Source organism: Schistocerca nitens, chromosome 2 (assembly GCF_023898315.1).
Source record: "Schistocerca nitens isolate TAMUIC-IGC-003100 chromosome 2, iqSchNite1.1, whole genome shotgun sequence".
NCBI classification, from domain to species: domain Eukaryota; kingdom Metazoa; phylum Arthropoda; class Insecta; order Orthoptera; family Acrididae; genus Schistocerca; species Schistocerca nitens.
The window spans coordinates 325,797,232-325,815,656 of NC_064615.1; the positions used below are offsets into that span (position 1 = coordinate 325,797,232).

Consider the following 18,425-nt stretch of genomic DNA (forward strand, 5'->3'; position numbering starts at 1 on the left):
TAAATTTTACACAGGAACAGCGAAAATGTCATCCAACGTCACTACGGAGCGTTGGTGTTATAAGCGCCGGTGCTAGTAAATGTATGTATATACAGGATGATTCCGTGATGGTGTCATGGAAGTCCTAGGGTGACGGGAAAGGATAAATGTATCAATTTGACGTAAGGGTCCTTGTTCCGGAAACAAATAGGCCGAAAGGTATAAGCGGAAACCGTTCTGATACCTCTCACAGTGAAATACATGTACTGGTACTATTGTTGCTAAGAACGTGATACATGCAACTTTCAGAGATGGTTGTTGTTGTTGTGGTCTTCAGTCCAGAGGCTGGTTTGATGCAGCTCTCCATACTACTCTATCATTTGCGTTAGCTACTGCAACCTACATCCTTCTGAATCTGATTAGTGTACTCATCTCTTGGTCTCCCTCTACGATTTTTACCCTCCACGCTGCCCTCCAATAGTAAATTGGTGATCCCTTGATGCCTCAGAATATGCCCTACCAACCTATCCCTTCTTCTAGTCAAGTTATGCCACAAATTTCTCTTCTCTCCAATTCTATTCAGTACCTCCTCATTAGTTATGTGATCTACCCATGTAATCTTCAGCATTCTTCTGTAGCAACAAATTTCGAAAACTTCTATTCTCTTCTGGTCTAAATTATTTATCGTCCACGTTTCACTTCCATACATGGCTACATTCCATACAAATACTTTCAGAAACGACTTCCTGACATTTAAATCTGAACTCGATGTTAACAAATTTCTCTTCTTCAGAAACGCTTTCCTTGCCATTGCCAGTCTACATTTTATGTCCTCTCTACTTAGACCATCATCAGTTATTTTGCTCCCCAAATAGCAAAACTCCTTTACTACTTTAAACGTCTCATTTCCTAATGTAATTCCCTCAGCATCGCCCGACTTAATTCGACTACATTCCATTATCCTCGTTTTGCTTTTGTTGATGTTTATCTTATATCCTCCTTTCAAGACACTGTGCATTCCGTTCAACTGCTCTTCCAGGTACTTTTCTGTCTCTGACAGAATTACAATGTCATCGGCGAACCTCAAAGTTTTTATTTCTTCTCCATGGATTTTAATGCCTACTCCGAACTTTTCTTTTGTTTCCTTTACTGCTTGCTCAATATACAGATTGAATAACATCGGGGAGAGGCTACAACCCTGTCTCACTCCCTTCCCAACCACTGCTTCCCTTTCATGTCCCTCAACTCTTATAACTGCCATCTGGTTTCTGTACAAACTGTAAATAGCCTTTCGCTCCCTGTATTTTACCCCTACCACCTTCAGAATTTGAAAGAGAGTATTCCAGTCAACATTGTCAAAAGCTTTCTCTAAGTCTACAAATGCTAGAAACGTAGGTTTGCCTTTCCTTAATCTTTCTTCTAAGATAAGTCGCAGGGTCAGTATTGCCTCACGTGTTCCAACACTTCTACGGAATCCAAACTGATCTTCCCCGCGGTCGGCTTCTACCAGTTTTCCATTCGTCTGTAAAGAATTCGTGTTAGTATTTTGCACCTGTGGCTTATTAAACTGATAGCTCGGTAATTTTCACATCTATCAACACCTGATTTCTTTGGGACTGGGATTATTATATTCTTCTTGAAGTGTGAGGCTATTTCGCCTGTCTCATACATCCTGCTCACCATATGGTAGAGTTTTGTCAGGACTAGCTCTCCAAAGGCTATCAGTAGTTCTAATGGAATGCAGAGATGGTAGTACAGGCAAAAACACGTGTAGTAAACAAGGGCTCTTAAATGCATACCTGGCGAGCTACGAGCACTTGTTCATCTTCGATAGCGTCAAACACATCTCCTCACTGAACAAGTGCTCAGAGTTCTTAATGTATACATTTTAGCCCATGTTTAATAGACATTTTTTCTGGTTTTGGTCCATTCTAGCATCCCCGAGAGTTGTCTACCCTATAGTCTGGTCAACAACCGTACCGGTACATGAATTCAACTGTCAGAGGTATCAGAACGATTTTCCGTTACAACTTTCGACTCGTTCGTTTCCATTACAGAGACCCTTATTTCAAATTGATACATTATCCTCCTCCATCATCCTGCAAAGATTGTAACATCATCACAGAATCACCCTGTATATGCGTTGGCTTCCATTTACAGGCGCCGGTGCTACAACTTTGACGCACTGTAGCGTCGCTGGATGACCTTTCTGGACATGGATTCCTACGTAAAACTTGATCTACTAAGCCCCCTCTACAACATGTAGAGCTACCCAACCACGTGTTCTGGCTGCTTCACTTTTTCAGTCAGACAGTGTATGAGGCAATGAGAAACAGGTAGAGCAGTCTGAACCGCACGCAATTCTAGAGGCCGGAGTCCCACTCTTCAGAGCTGCCGCTTTGTACTGGTTTGCGATTTATCACTTACGAGGCAATATGTGGTAGGACAATCAGCCTCATTTCACATGCAGCCAAAGTGATGTTAAGAATAATTAATAAAAGACTTGAAAAAGTGATGGAGGAGAATCTTGGCGAGGAGCAGTTTGGCTTTACACGGAATACGGGCAGAAGAGATGCAATAGGGCTCCTACGAATCTTGGGAGAAAGGTTTATTGAAAAAGGAAGAGACCTATATATGTGCTTCATCGATCTAGAAAAGGCATTTGACAATGTGGTTTGGGACAAGCTGGCGACTATAATGAGGGAAAAGAGAGTGGACTTGAAAACCAGAAGACTTGTAGACTCATTATATCTTAATCAAAAAGTTTAAATTAAAGTGAGAGGAGAAAGTACAAACTAGATCGGACTAGGAAAAGGAGTAAGACAAGGATGCTGTCTATCACCTACTCTTTTCAACCTCTACTTGGAAAATATGACTGACCAATGCTCATTAGATAACAAAAGCGTAGAAATTGGAGGGAGAAGAGTAGGGTGTTTGAGGTTTGCTGATGACATGGTCCTTCTAGCCACAGGGGAAAAAGAATTACAGGTGGACACCATTGAAACTAACGGAAAAAAATATGGAATGAAAATTAACACAAATAAAACAAAAGTATTGCACTAGGAGGAAATAAGGGAATAAAAATTATGCTGAATGGAGAAATACTGGAACACGTGCAAAATTTTAAGTATCTTGGAAGCAGGATAGACACCGACTGGAAGTGCACCACAGAAATTAAAACAAGGATAGCAATGGCAAAAGAGGCGTTTTATAAGAAAAGAAGAATTTTCTGCAGCGGTCTGGACAGAGAACTCAGGAAGAGACTCATAAAATGCCTTGTACGGAGTGTTCTTCAATATGGCGCTGATACATGGACTATGAGGAAGAAAGACAGAGAAAGGCTGGAGGCTTTTGAGATCTGGACATTGCGGAGGATGGAAAGAATAAGTTGGATGGACAAAGTAAAAAATGAAGAGGTACTGAGAAGAGTGGGAGAGAAAAGACAGTTACTAGATGTAATAAAGAGAAGAAAAAGAAATTGGATTGGGCATATATTAAGAAAGAATGACGGACTGATAAAAACAGTTTTAGAAAGTTATGTAGAAAGGGAAAAGGAAGTGAGGAAGGAAGGGATTCCAGATACTGGGTGACATGATGGACGGTAGAGCATACAGCAGCCTTAAGAAGGAAGCAATGGATCGGAGAAAATGGAGAGGCAAAGGACCTGCTAATACAGCAGATAACTGATGATGATGATGTGGTAGGGTGACCGAACTCAGCTGGGCGGTCAGTGCGCCCGCGGCTCCCTCCTCGTACTCGGCATTTAGACAGTCGCCCATAGTTTGTAATGTAGGAGGCAGCTTCGGGCAGGGCTACCAACCTGAGGCGCACGCGGTCCTCGCGGCCGCGCCCCCGCTCCTCGGACTTGGCCCGCGCGCCGTCGCAGCGGTAGCGGCCGGTGGAGTGCGCGTGCCGTCGTTCGCCGTGGCGCTCCTCCGACCGGAAGCGGCGGTCCGCCTTCTTGTAGAGCCGCGGCTGCTGCTGCTGCTGCTGCTGCGCCTGCTGGCGGGGGCCCTCCGGGGAGTCTGCGAAGCCCGCCGGCGGCTGCACGATGTCCGGCGACGGGCCGTCCGCCGCCGTGCTCTCCAGCTCCTGTTGGCACAGTGGAAACCTTTACGTACAGCCGAGTCGTGGGGGCGCCGATGCACACAGTGTACCCAGAATGTCGCCGAATCTTGTATTGGCCTACCGAGTGACAAACAAAACAAAACAATGAACGACACCTCACGACAATTGACAAGAGCTACAGTACTGGCCATTACAACTGCTACACCAAGAAGAAACTCAGATGATAAACTGGTATTCATTTGACAAATATATTATACTGGAACTGACGTGTGATTACATTTTCACGCAATTTGGGTGCATAAATCCTGAGAAATCAGTACCCAGAACAACCACCTGTAGCCCTAATAACGGCCTTGATACGCCTGGGCATTGAGTCAAACAGAGCTTGGATGGCGTGTACAGGTACAGCTGCCCATGCAGCTTCACCACGATACCATAGTTCGTCAAGAGTAGCGACTGGCGTATTGTGACGAGCCAGTTGCTCGGCCACCATTAACCAGACGTTTTCAATTGGTGAGAGATCTGGAGAATGTGCTGTACGGGGCAGCAGTCGAACATTTTCTGTATCCAGAAAGGCCCGTACAGGACCTGAAACATGCGGTCGTGCATTATCCTGCTGAAATGTAGGGTTTCGCAGGGATCGAATGAAGGGTAGAGCCACGGGTCATAACACATGTGAAGTGTAACGTCCACTGTTCAAAGTGCCGTCAATGCGAACAAGAGGTGATCGAGACGTGTAACCAATGGCAGCCCATACCATCACGCCGGGTGATACGCCAGTACGACGATGACGAATACACGCTTCCAATGTGCGTTCACCGCGATGCCGCCAAACACGGATGCAACCATCATGATGCTGTAAACAGAACCTGGATTTATCCGAAAAAATTACGTTTTGCCATTCGTGCACCCAGGTTCGTCGTTGAGTACACCATCGCAGGCGCTCCTGTCTGTGATGCAGCGACAAGGGTAACCGCAGCTATGGTCTCCGAGCTGATAGTCCATGCTGCTGCAAACGTCGTCGAACTGTTCGTGTAGATCGTTGTCGTCTTGCAAACGTCCCCATCTGTTGACTCAGGGATCGATCCGTTACAGCAGGGCCGGCCAAACGCTGCACAGTGTGCAGACGTGCGGAAGTGCTGCACATGTGCGCACGTGTGCGAAAGAGAGCGACAGCGACTACTGTTATTAGACATGTGTCTTAATGAACGGCGGCGGCTCCTCTTCCCTGTTTATGTGGTACAAGCAAGAGCGCAACATACCCAGTCTCGTTTACCCCTGGTGACCGTAACCTTAACAGAGAAATACTGAGAAATGGCAGGTACTGTGAAAAAGCAAAGGACGGCAGATCTATGTTTTCAGTCTTTTCGATCAAGCATCAGTGATGAAAATCTCCCGCAACTGCATGCGTTTGTTAATGAGCCGTGCTTTTGTGCCCGATATTAACTATATCATTTCTCATGACCAGTGATAAACGTGTTTGGATATTCCTTTCATAATTAAAAATTATTGTTTACTAACTGTGCATTATTGCCTCATTCTGCTCCATGTTACATTATTATCAGGAAAATTGGTCATTAAACCGATAGTTGTATACTTACATTTAGGGTTAGATTTTTTTTTTTAATGTGTGAAGGGCTACGCTCAGCTGAAGTCGATAAAACATAACATTCATCTAATTGTTAGTTATTATGCAGATTTCAGACGGAAATGATGAAAGATATAGCAATAATGGTACAGGTCATCATCGAAAGGTCTGCGGTTGTCATTCTGTTCAGAGGTCAGTGAGACAGAAATTGTGTGGGTGTAACTGAGGGCAAAGAGAATTAGTTATAGGAAACGTTGCATTGGTTTAATGTTATTTGAAATCATGACTAAGGTTCGTTGGAAGTCGCTAAGTGCTCTCTTTCTTAAATACTAGATCAAAAACATTACGCGTATTTACGTGCCGTCAGTCAAGCTGCCTTAATAAAAGCCCACGGTTTGAGATTTTCACTCTGCAGCGGAGTGTGCGCTGATATGAAACTTCCTGGCAGATTAAAACTGTGTGCCCGACCGAGACTCGAACTCGGGACCTTTGCCTTTCGCGGGCAAGTGCTCTACCAACTGAGCTACCGAAGCACGACTCACGCCCGGTACTCACAGCTTTACTTCTGCCAGTGCCTCGTCTCCTACCTTCCAAACTTTACAGAAGCTCTCCTGCGAACCATGCAGAACTAGCACTCCTGAAAGAAAGGATATTGCGGAGCCATGGCTTAGCCACAGCCTGGGGGATGTTTCCAGAATGAGATTTTCACTCTGCAGCGGAGTGTGCGCTGATATGAAACTTCCTGGCAGATTAAAACTGTGTGCCCGACCGAGACTCGAACTCGTGAGTACCGGGCGTGAGTCGTGCTTCGGTAGCTCAGTTGGTAGAGCACTTGCCCGCGAAAGGCAAAGGCCCCGAGTTCGAGTCTCGGTCGGGCACACAGTTTTAATCTGCCAGGAAGTTTCAAAGCCCACGGTTGTTAACTGTATTACTTGTCTTACTGGGTTAAACTGTTAACATAAAAGTAGACGTCTCAGTGAGTAGACTGTGACAGTATTTTAAATGTTTAATACGCGAAATACCTTCCCATGGTTGGCTTGCAAGCTGTGGAAAGAGCACTAGAATACGCCGGTACAGAGTATCTCAGCAAGTGGATAAAGCGACATCTGTGCGTAGAAACGTGCACTACATGAACGCTGACGGCTGCGGCGTGCACGCTGTGACCCGGAAGTTGCACATGTGCAGGAGCACCGCACGCGTGCAGAATTTCTGGCCGGCCCTGCGTTACAACCATGCGGATAAGATGCCTGTCATCTCGACTGCTAGTGACACGAGACCGTTGGGATCCAGCACGGCGTTCCGTATTACCCTCCTGAACCCACCGATTCCATATTCTGCTAACAGTCATTGGATCTCGACCAACGCGAGCAGATGTGTCGCGATACGATCAACCGCAATCGCGATAGGCTACAGTCCGACCTTTACCAAAGTCGGAAACGTGATGGTACGCATTTCTCCTCCTTACACGAGGCATCACAACATCGTTTCTCCAGGCAACGCCGGTCAACTGCTGTTTGTGTATGAGAAATCGGTTGGAAACTGTCCTCATGTCAGCACGTCGTAGGTGTCGCCACCGGCGCCAACCTTGTGTGAATGCTCTGAAAAGCTAATCATTTGCATATCACAGCATCTTCTTCCTGTTCGTTAAATTTCGCGTCTGTATCACGTCATCTTCGTGGTATAGCAATTTGAATGGCCAGTAGTGTACTTCCTTGCGCCAAGCCGGCCTTGGTGGCCGAGCGGTTTTAGGCGCTTCTGTCCGGAACCGCGCTGCTGTTACGGTCGCTGGTTCGAACCCTGCCTCGGGAATGGATGAGTGTGATGTCCTTAGGTTGGTTAGGTTTAAGTACTAGGGCGAGTCAAATGAAAACCTTAAATATTTTTTTTAAATATTATTTATTGTGCAGAAGTGGTACAAAGCTGTATCACTTTTCAACATAATCTCGCCCACGCTCAATGAAGGTCCTCCAGCGCTTACAAAGCGCATAAATTCCTTTAGAAAAAATTCTTTTGGTAGTCCGCGCAACCACTCATGCACCGCGTGGCGTACCTCTTCTTCTGAACGGAACGTCTTTCCTCTCATTACGTCTTTGAGTGGTCCAAACATATGGAAATCACTTGGGGCAAGGTCTGGTGAGTATGGTGGATAAGGAAGACACTCAGAATGCAAGTCTGTGATTCTTGCAACTGTTGTACAGGCAGTGTGGGACCTTGGTTCAAATGGTTCAAATGGCTCTGAGCACTATGGGACTTAATTTCTGAGGTCATCAGTCCCCTAGACTTAGAACTACTTAAACCTAACTAACCTAAGGACATCACACACATCAATGCCCGAGGCAGGATTCGAACCTGCGACCGTAGCGGTCGCGCGGTTCCAGACTGAAGCGCCTAGAACCGCTCGGCCACTCCGGCTGGCAAGGGACCTTGCTTTGTCATGTTCCAAAAGGACGCCTGCTGATAGCAATCCACATCGCTTTGATTTGATTGCAGGCTACAGATGATTTTTTAGGAGATCTGCGTCTGATACACTGGTGACAGTGCTCCCTGTAGGTAGGTAATTCTCCAAAATGACGCTTTTTGCGTCCCAAAAGAGAGTCAGCATAACCTTCCCTGCTGATGGTTCTGTTCGAAACATCTTTTGTTTTGGTGATGAGGAATGGCGCCATTCGTTGTTCGCCCTCTTCGTTTCCGGTTGGTGGAAGTGAACCCAGGTTTCGTCCCCAGTAACGATTCGTGCAATGAAGCAATCACCTTCTCGTTCAAAGCGCCGAAGAAGTTCTTCACAAGCATCAACACGTCGTTCTCTCATTTCAGGAGTCAGCTGCCGTGGCACCCATCATGCAGACACTTTGTGAAACTGGAGCACATCATGCACAATGTGGTGTGCTGACCCGTGACTAATCTGTAAAAAACTGCAATGTCATTAAGTGTCACTCGGCGGTTTTCCTTCACTATGGCTTCAACTGCTGCAATGTTCTGTGGAGTCACAACTCGTTCTGCATGACCTGGACGAGGAGCATCTTCCACTGAAGTTACACCATTTACGAACTTCCTACTCCATTCGTAGACTTGATGCTGCGACAAACGTGCATCACCGTACTGAATCTTCATTCGTCGATGAATTTCAATAGGTTTCACACCTTCACTATGCAAAAACCGAACTAAAGAACGCTGTTCTTCCCTGGTGTAAGTCGCAAATGGGGCGGCCATCTTTATACTGATACTGCGACGGTATGTGTGCGTCTGCACTACGTTGCCACCAACAGGCCATTCTGCAGGCTGTTTGTAGCACGCTTACTAACTCACAGGATAACGGCGCGAAATTTCGATTTGTTATTACAAGTTTAAGGTTGTCATTTGACTCTAAGTCTAGGGGACTGATGACCTCAGATGTTAAGTCCCATACTGGTTGGAGCTATCTGAACCATTTGAAGCTTGCGCCAAACGCACCGTTTAATTTTCTACGACGAACGAGATGTACAGCGGCCCTAAAAATTCCGACTCGAAGAGTTTAAGAAGCTGTTGCCTGGGGTGCGCAAAGTGAGTACAACAGACAAGTGCGCTCGACGTGCCTGCCACAATTGTAGCGCATTTTTTCCTATATGTCCAAAAGCTCAAGTGCTCTTTCAGTATTGTAATCGTCTCAGCCGGGCACCGCTCGTTTCATAATTCCCGCATATGTGACGTCATTTTGATGTCACGCGCAGTATCAACAGCAAGGGCTGCTGTGGACTTTAATTAGCGTTCGATATGGACATCTCACAAGACTTCATGCACATATAGCGAATATTTATAAAATACACGTCATTCTTGGAATGATTTATTACAATTATTATAACTAAAGGTCACATAATTATTTATCGTCGGTTAATGCCTTCATATGAGAATGTTCTCTCAGTAGTGAGTTGGAATAGTCCATAATTTACAAATTAAGCATGAAGCCGTCTTGTGTTATAATTTGCAGTATGGCGTTTCAGGGTAACTAAACACTGGAAATTTATCACAGACACGTCACCTTTGTAATTAAATCTCAGTTAACAACGCGTCAGTCATATAAGCCGTCAAGAGTTGCTATGGTAACTAAGACAGGAGACTAGTTTCACACGACAGAATAGTAGAGTAATCGATGACATAATGATTTCTGTAGTTGAAAGCTGTAGGTTTGCTTCTCGCCACATGCAAATACTTTTTATTTCATGTCAGCGTTGTTAAGAGATCATGGGACTTTATTGTGAATGTAATAGAAGTGAGTTCAGCAACATTTATTGTTATTTACATTTCCCTCTGATTAGAAAAGGAAGAATGCCATAAATATTTAGCGATTTCTGAGTGTGTGGTTAAACAGGAACCTAAGACGGCAGCTTAAATTGTAGCGACTAAATCTAGCAGCAACAAAATTAATTTTCTTCCTTGCCATAAGCATTTGAGTCCTTATTTCCGAATATGTGGCGACTTCCGATTGCATGGTTAGGCAGAAACCTAAGAATACAGCTTAAATTGCTGAGAGTGGATCTAAAACCCCTACTGTTCCTTGTCCCAACGTCAATAGGAGTTTCTGCAGTCGTCTATATTGCGTGTGACGTCAGAATGACGTAACGTTTGTGGGAAGAGTCTTATCCGTCTCAGCCAGTTTCTGGCGGCAGGGGAATGGGGCTTTTTGTTCGGCTGCATTTTTGCTAATGCTTCTATACGGGTTCCTGTTGGAGCCGACTAGGATGGTTTACAGGGAGAGAAATTCCCCAAGCCGGCTGTTGCAGAAAAAGTTCTTCATGTTCCACTAGGGGGCTGCACCTTACAGAAGCGCGGCAACTAAGCGGGTGAAGGGAATGGCCAGTGAAAATTTCTACATTCTGCTCCTTAATTTGACTGGCTAGAAACCCCATTTGCTGAACAATTTCGCGAATGGCAGGGAGCTGCCGAAATCGGGCAGTTGGCCAACAGCCACTGTGCGGTGGAGAGCCTGTGGCCTCTGGAGGGGCGCTGTCGTCTTCATTGCGAACGTAAGAAAAAATGGTTCAAATGGCTCTGAGCATTATGGGACTTAACTTCTGAGGTCATCAGTCGCCTAGAACTTAGAACTACGTAACCTAACTAACCTAAGGACATCACACACATCTATGCCAGAGGCAGGATTCGAACCTGCGACCGTAGCGAGAACTGCGTTCAAGGATCCAGGTGTGGAGTCCTACTTAGCACTTTCCTGTGTCCTCGGAGACTATGGTAGCTTACTGAGTGTGAGCCTGTTAGTTACAGAGAGAGAGAGAGACTTCATGCCAGAGTGTCAAGCCATCAGCTGGCTAACGGTGGTGTTCGATAAATGTGACGGATTTCGATACAGTTATTTCATGCCAATAAATGTCGTATGTTCCCATGCAGATTTAATCTAGATCTGCATGGCTGCTCTGCAAATCACACTTAAGTCCTTGTAAGAGGGTTCATCGTACAACCTTCGCACTAATCCTCTATTATTCCATTGTCGAACAGCGCGCGGAGAATAGGTACACCTGTATCTTTCCGTGTGAGCTCTGATTTCGCTTATTCCATTATGATGATCGTTTCTCCCTATGTAGGTCGGCGTCAACAAAATATTTTCGCATGTGAAGGAGAAAGCCGGTGATTGAAATTTCCTGAGAAGATTTTGACGCAACGAAATGGTCTTTATTTTAATGATTACCATCCTAAATCCTGTATCATATCCGTGACGCTCTCTCCCCTATTTCTCGATAGTACAAAACGTACAGCCACTCTCTGAACTTTCTTGATGTATTCCGTTAATCCTATCTGGTAAGGATCCTACAGCGAGCAGCAGTACTCCAAAAGAGGACGGACAAGCGTAGTGCGGGCAGTCTCATTAGGAGATCTGTTGCATCTTCTAAGTGCTCTGCCAATATAAAGTAGTCTTTGGTTCACCTTCCACATTTTTGATGTGTTCTCTCCAATTTAAGTTGTTCGTAATTTAATTACTAGGTATTTAGCTGAATTTGCGGCCTTTAGATTTGACTGATTTATTGTGCAATCTAAGTTTAACGGATTCCTTTTAGCACTTACGTGGACGACCTCACACTTTTCATTATTTAGGTTCAATTGCCAATTTTCACCAATGATATGATAGAAGTTTGACTGTTTGTAACGAGCGAAATATGCCAAACTTCATAGGGAGTGTCTTTTGATAGTTTGAACACATGTTTATCTTTTACGATGACGTTAGCTGTTACCTGCATCTGCTGTCACTTATCAGTGTTGTTGTTAACATGAGTCACGGTAAGTAAGTAAGCTACTGTACGTGCATTAACATCACGTGTGTGACTGTTCGGGTAAGCATGCTCGTGATGTGCGTCTCGCTCTCCCCAGTCGAAGCTGTTCCAACGCACGATGTTTCAGCATGCGCAGCGTAGCTACCGAGCAATGCGTACAGAGGGTCACGGACAGAAGCGCGCATCACTGCATCGTGGTACTGAAGTAGCTATACGTTATACAACGTGGACGTTATGCAGCAAACAGTGTGTAAGTGTGCATTAAACACAATGAAGGCTTTACAAACATTGCATTCGTTACTTCGAATCATATCACGTAACACAATTCAACCAATAAAAGCATTTTCACAAATATAATAAAAACCAAAGTCAAAGAGTAAACAGCTCATGCAAAGAGTAAGTACGTTTCCATAATTCGTGTAATATTCTTCAAATCAATACGTCGCTTGTACTACATACACACATCACAAATTTAGCATTGGAGGGCAGCGTGGAGGGTAAAAATCGTAGAGGGAGACCAAGAGATGAATACACTAAGCAGATTCAGAAGGATGTAGGTTGCAGTTGGTACTGGGAGATGAAGAAGCTTGCACAGGACAGAGTAGCATGGAGAGCTGCATCAAACCAGTCTCAGGACTGAAGACCACAACAACACAACAACAACAACTACATACTTTCTAAAATAGCCTACACTATGTGATCAAAGGCATCCGGACATATGCTAATTCTGAAATTCAATTAGGTGTTCGCCCACTATTAGCGTTGATTACAGCTTCCACTCTCGCAGGCATACGTTCAAACAGGTGCCGGAAGATTTCCTGGGGAATGGCAGCCCATTCTTCACGGAGTGCTGCACTGAGGAGAGGTATCGATGTCGGTCGGTGAGGCCTGGCAAGAAGTCGGCGTTCCAAAACATCCCAAAGGTGTTGTACAGGATACAGGTCAGGACTCTGTGCAGGCCAGTCCATTACACGGATGTTACTGTCGTGTAACCACTCCGCCACAGACCTTGCATTATGAACAGGTGTTCGATTGCGTTGAGAGATGCAATCGCCATCCCCGAATTGCTCTTCACCAGTGGGAAGCGAGAAGGTGCTTAAAACAACAATGTAGGCCTGCGCTGTGATAGTACCACGCAAAAGAACAAGGGGTGCAAGCCCCCTTCATGAAAAACAATACCACACTATAACACCAGCGCCTCCGAATTTTACTACTGGCACTACACACGCTGGCAGATGACATTCACCGGGCGTTCTCATACAGACACTCTGCCATCAGATCGCCACATTGTGTACCCTGATTCGTCACTCCACACAACGTTTTTCCACTGTTTAATCGTCCAATGTTGACGCCCCTTTACACCAAGCGAGGTGTAGTTTGGCATTTACCGGCGTGATGTGTGGCTTATGAGCAGCCACTCGACCATGAAATCCAAGCTTTCTCGCCTACCGCCTAACTGTCATAGTACTTGCAGTGCATCCTGACGCAGTTTGGAAGTCCTGTGTGATGGTCTGGATAGATGTCTGCCTATTCCACATTACGACCCTCTTCAACTGTCGTCGGTCTCTGTCAGTCAACAGATGAGGTGGGCCTGTACGCTTTTGTGCTGTACATGTCCCTTCACGTTGCCACTTAATTATCACATGGGAAACAGTGGACCTAGAGATGTTTAGGAGTGTGGAAATCTCGCGTACAGACGTATGACACAAGTGTCACCCGATCTCCTGAGCACGTTCCAAGTCCCTGATTTCCGCGGAGCGCTTCATTCTGCTCTCTCACGATGTCCATGATTGCTGAGGGGGCTGATATGGAGCACCTGGCAGTAGGTGGGTTCACAATGCACCTAATATGAAAAACGTATGTTTTTGGGGGTGTCCGGGTACTTTTGATCACATAGTGTATGTTCTTCCTCAGGTTTCAAATTTCGTCAAAATAAGTTCAGCGGGTTAGTATTGAAATCGTAAAAGAGTTATTTTTGCATTTACATATTAGCATGGATAGAACTTCCAGTTACGACATCTGTTTCTCCTTGGTTCGATTTTGATCAATTAAAGCCTATTCGGTGCCCCAAACTATGCTCAAGTTACCTACGGACTCCCCATGAGAACTCGTCTAGTAGTTTTGAAGAAGCATGTTCAAACAGACAGACAGACAATCTTACAGGATAGTTAATGGTATAGATTACTTAGAGGGTTAGACGTTATCGGACAGTGGTTGAAATAGCTTAAGTCATTGCCCTGCGCCTTTCCTCGCTGCTGTGGTGGTAAGTTGGACCTTGTTCGCTACCCTGCTGCATGGTTTTCTCGGCGCTGTACAGATACCAGCCGATGGCACTCTGATCACGAATGCAAGTGTAGAAAGTGACGAAAGTGGAGAATGATCTGATGATATGGCTCCGAAGCAGTGTTTCTGTATCCTGGTATTTAATTAGTGAAGTACCACATGGTAGAAGTATTTTAACAGGCGTCTGTAAAAGCTAGCATTTAACTTTCACTTATAACTGTTTTGTTAGTTTTCGGAGAGTACGTCGTGAAGGCAGATAATGTGAATCAAACGAGTGAGGTGGCGCAGTAGGCAGCACATTGGACGCGCGTTCGGGTAGGTGTCGGTTCAAATCCCCGTCCGATTTAGGTTTTCCGTGATTTCCCTAAATCGCTCCAGGCGAATGTCTGCATGGTTCCTTTGAAAAGGGTACGGCCGATTTCCCTCCCCATCTTTTGGCAAGCCGAGATTGTACTCCGCCTATAACCATCGCGGTGCCGACGGGACATTCAACTGTTAACTTGCGTCCTTCCTTCCACTGAATTAGTGCCTTCCTAAATGGTTCTTCGGATGCAGGTGATGAGCACAAGGTGTTTTAAGAGAGATATGGAATTTATGTACATCAACATAATTGGAGAAAACCGCGTCTCAACAACATAAGCCGTATTTACCAGACTTGTTGGGTACTTCTTTATGGATTAACCAACCTGTTTCCCGGCCTGCCATTTTTCGCAAAGTAAACAGATGTACGACTAGAAGGAGAGCAGCATCGGGTGAACTCCTGCAGTAAAAGGTAGCCACTTCTTTGTGAACTGGTGTAATCACTTGGTTTTCAAAAGCTGACTGGATGAAGAAGAGAAGGAAACTTTAGGTATGACGCTCCGATTATTTGAAAGATCTGCTATATCTCGAGTTGTGTGAAATCATGGTCATCAGCTTCAACTACAGCAGCCAAAAACGTGTTGCGGGAATATGTCAGCCTGTGGTATTCGGTAGTTTTAGGCCAGAAGGCTTTATTGCCCAAAAGTTTTTGTGAACCTTCGAGCCTTCGTAGTATTGACCATTAAGGAAACGCGTTTACAGATACGTTAACTACACTCGGCATTTGACACCGAGCAACCTAAACGCGCACAAGCTAGCATACAATACGGGATCATTTCAGTCACGTGGGCGGCTACTTTCATTATTCGCGCACTATCTAGTTCATTTTAGTGATTTACATGGCAGTACAGAATGCTCAGAGAAGTGCAAAAGTTGCAGGGATTTGGAAATGATAGAACACAGAGTATATTGAAATAAACCTACTGTTACATGGTCAATACAACATAAATAAGTCAATCCGAGACATGGTACTAAAAGTACCCCTAAAACCTCACATAATCAGTTCCAGCCTGCACTAACCCCTCCATAGACCGCATGTTAGACGTCATATTACTCCACTGCATGCAGTTACCTGCACAATGTTCACTTCAAAACTGATTGAGATGGGCATGCACTCGCTACCAGCGACAATTCCACTCTGGCTTCAAAGCAGTTGTTGTTGGATAGAGTGGCACTCGCCTCCTGTTCAGCCTCAGTTATGATCTTTTTACGACCACTGCTCTGACGCCGTGTTACATGACTGCGGACGTTACACCATCTTTGTAGACACGATGGACTGTCCTCGTCAATACGTAAACAAATTGGGGAAGTTCATTCAATGTTTGGCCACGATCACGACAAAACACGTGGCTGCTTTCTGCCATTGAGTCACTTGTCCCAGGCTACCCATCTTATTGCGCTTATTGCGTACAACCGACTGGCACATACAGTATCCGGACACCCTTACACTACCCTCCATAAGTTTGGAAACAATTATAGACAATGGAAAGGAAACACAGTCTAAAAATACATTTTGTTGTTTTCCAAATGTTTATTATGCTCAAATAATACACAGGAAGATGCAACAACTAATTTTCGATTCCTCAAAATAGCCACCATTTGCTTTCATCACTGCCTTGCACACTCTCGGCGTGAGCTGCGTCAGTTTTGTCCAGGTTTCAGTTGGAATTAATCTCCATTCTTGCTGCAGGACCTCCGACAGTTGTGACCCACTCATGATTTCCCGTTTTCGGATCCTCCTGTCTAATTCATCTCATAGCAGCTCGATTGGGTTACAATCAGGGGATTGGGGCTGCCATTCCATGTTTTTCAATATTTTACGAACCTCTAGAGACTCCATATAGTTCTGACACAAGCGAGACGTATGTTTCGGGTCGTTGTCTTGCTGCAAGACAAACCCTTTCCGAATTAGACGCAAACCAGATGTCTCAGCATGTCGCTGAAGAATGGCATGATAATCCTTTTGGTTCAGTTTTCCATCTATTTTCACAAATCTCCGACTTTATTCCCTCCAAGGATCCCCATACCATCACAGAACCCCATCCATGCTTTACAGTTGGAATTACGCACTGAGGATTCAAGCGTTCATGGTGTACTTCCAAATATTTCGAACTTGTATTCATCAGTGAATAAGACTTTTTCCCAATCCCCTGCTGTCCAGTGTTGGTGTGTCTTGCCTACTGAAGGCTTTTCTTCTTATTAACAGGGCGCAACAGTGGTTGCCTTGTTGCTACATAACCTCGGAGGTTGTTGTCTGCCAGGCGTCGTCTCACTGTTGACTCACTTACCGGTTTATCCCTTGTTGCGTTTAGTTCAGCAGTCAATTCACGGGCAGTTTTTAATCTGTTACGTTTACTGGTCACTACCAAATACTTTTCTTGGCCTTCTGATATTTTCCTGTGTGCTCCTGAGCGAGGACGACCTCCTTAGGAGCCTGTTTCTCGATGCCGGTGTATGGTTTTGACAACTCCGCTGATGGAAATCATCAGTTTCTTTGCTATTTGTCGGACACTATTGTCTTATTGGTGCAAAGTGATTATTATTACCCGTGATTCATAAGGAATCGCTGTTTGGGGGCATTTTCAATTACTTTCGCGGCTTGTTCTGCCTTTATGCAAACGCAACTACAGGTGAACAGAAATGTAAACATCGTTCCTCTACATAGCCATGCGATCTACTCGCGCCACCTGGCGTGTTTAGTAGCACTGCTCGGACAGGTAACGTCGGTTTACATAAAACAGAGCAATAGTAGTATGTTCCAATATGTATGTATATGTGCAATAATTAAATGTACAATACTGTACGTGTCATTATTAACCGTTATTAGATCTTTCTATTCCGTATTTTAACCAATAATTCACATAGATCACTTCCATCTTGCTCCCTTGTAATACGCAGCATGGTGTTTCCAAACTTATGGGGGGCAATGTATGTATGCGGAATTGACCGCCATACGTCACGAGAGGTGCCTCGCCAGCCAAGACCCAGGCAATCATCATAGGCTACACCACCCACTCTTTCCTTCTCCATGATTTCTACCTCACCATTTATGGCCGTCCTGTCCACCTCAGTTCTACCCTCAAATACTCTGACCTGACCCTCGACTGCCACCTCACCTGGACTCCCCACCTCCTTACCATCCAGCACAAAGCTCACAACAGACTCCGCTTCCTGAAACTCCTGTCCTGCCGGATATAGAGTCTGCATCCTTCCACCATCCTTCACATCAACAACTCCTTGACCCAGTTCATCCTCTGTTATTCCAGCGTTGCTTGGATTTCCACTCCTTCCAGGTTCTATAAATCCCTGCAAATCCTCGAACGCCATGCACTCCGTCTCACCTTCTGCATCCGCCTTCCGTCCCCCACGTGCATCCTCTACGACCTCATCCCCTTCCCCCACTTTCTCCTTTTCCTTGAACGCATCTGCACACTACATATTGTCCACCGCCTTGATCCTCTAACCCCTGATGTCTCCTCTCCACACCAGCCCGTTGCCGCGCCTTTACCGTTGTGTCCCACCCTCCGCCTCCCCTCCGCCTCCTTTCCTAACGCTACTTCCAACATCTACCCCTCCCAGATGATGAGCTTCGCCCGGACGTCTACCCTTCCTACCAACTCTAACCCCACCTTCCTCCCGTCTCCTCCTGAGGGCTCCCTCTCCTCCCCCTCCCTTCTCCTGAGCAGCTTTCCCCTCCTAGTCCTCCTCCCTCTCTTGTGTTCCCCTTCAGTGTCTCTGCACTCCCTCTTGCCTTGTCTTCCCTCTTCATCTCCCGCCCCACATGTCTTCTGCCTCTTGGTGCACCCGCTGACGCCCCTATTCTTTTCATCCTGCCCACTCCCCTGGTGCACCTTGCTCGCCCCTCTTTTCCCATTCTCTCAGGCCTCTCCCTC

General features: G+C 45.5%; 1 protein-coding gene across 1 annotated transcript in view; it reads right to left on the minus strand.

Moving 5' to 3' along the window:
• The window catches only part of LOC126235011 (uncharacterized), a 473,551-nt gene that overhangs the window by 168,862 nt on the left and 286,264 nt on the right, over window positions 1-18,425 (minus strand). Inside the window, exon 23 of the mRNA XM_049943746.1 lies at window positions 3,800-4,071. Within this exon, the coding sequence (XP_049799703.1) occupies window positions 3,800-4,071 (272 nt within the window). The remainder of the gene's footprint in view (window positions 1-3,799; window positions 4,072-18,425) is intronic.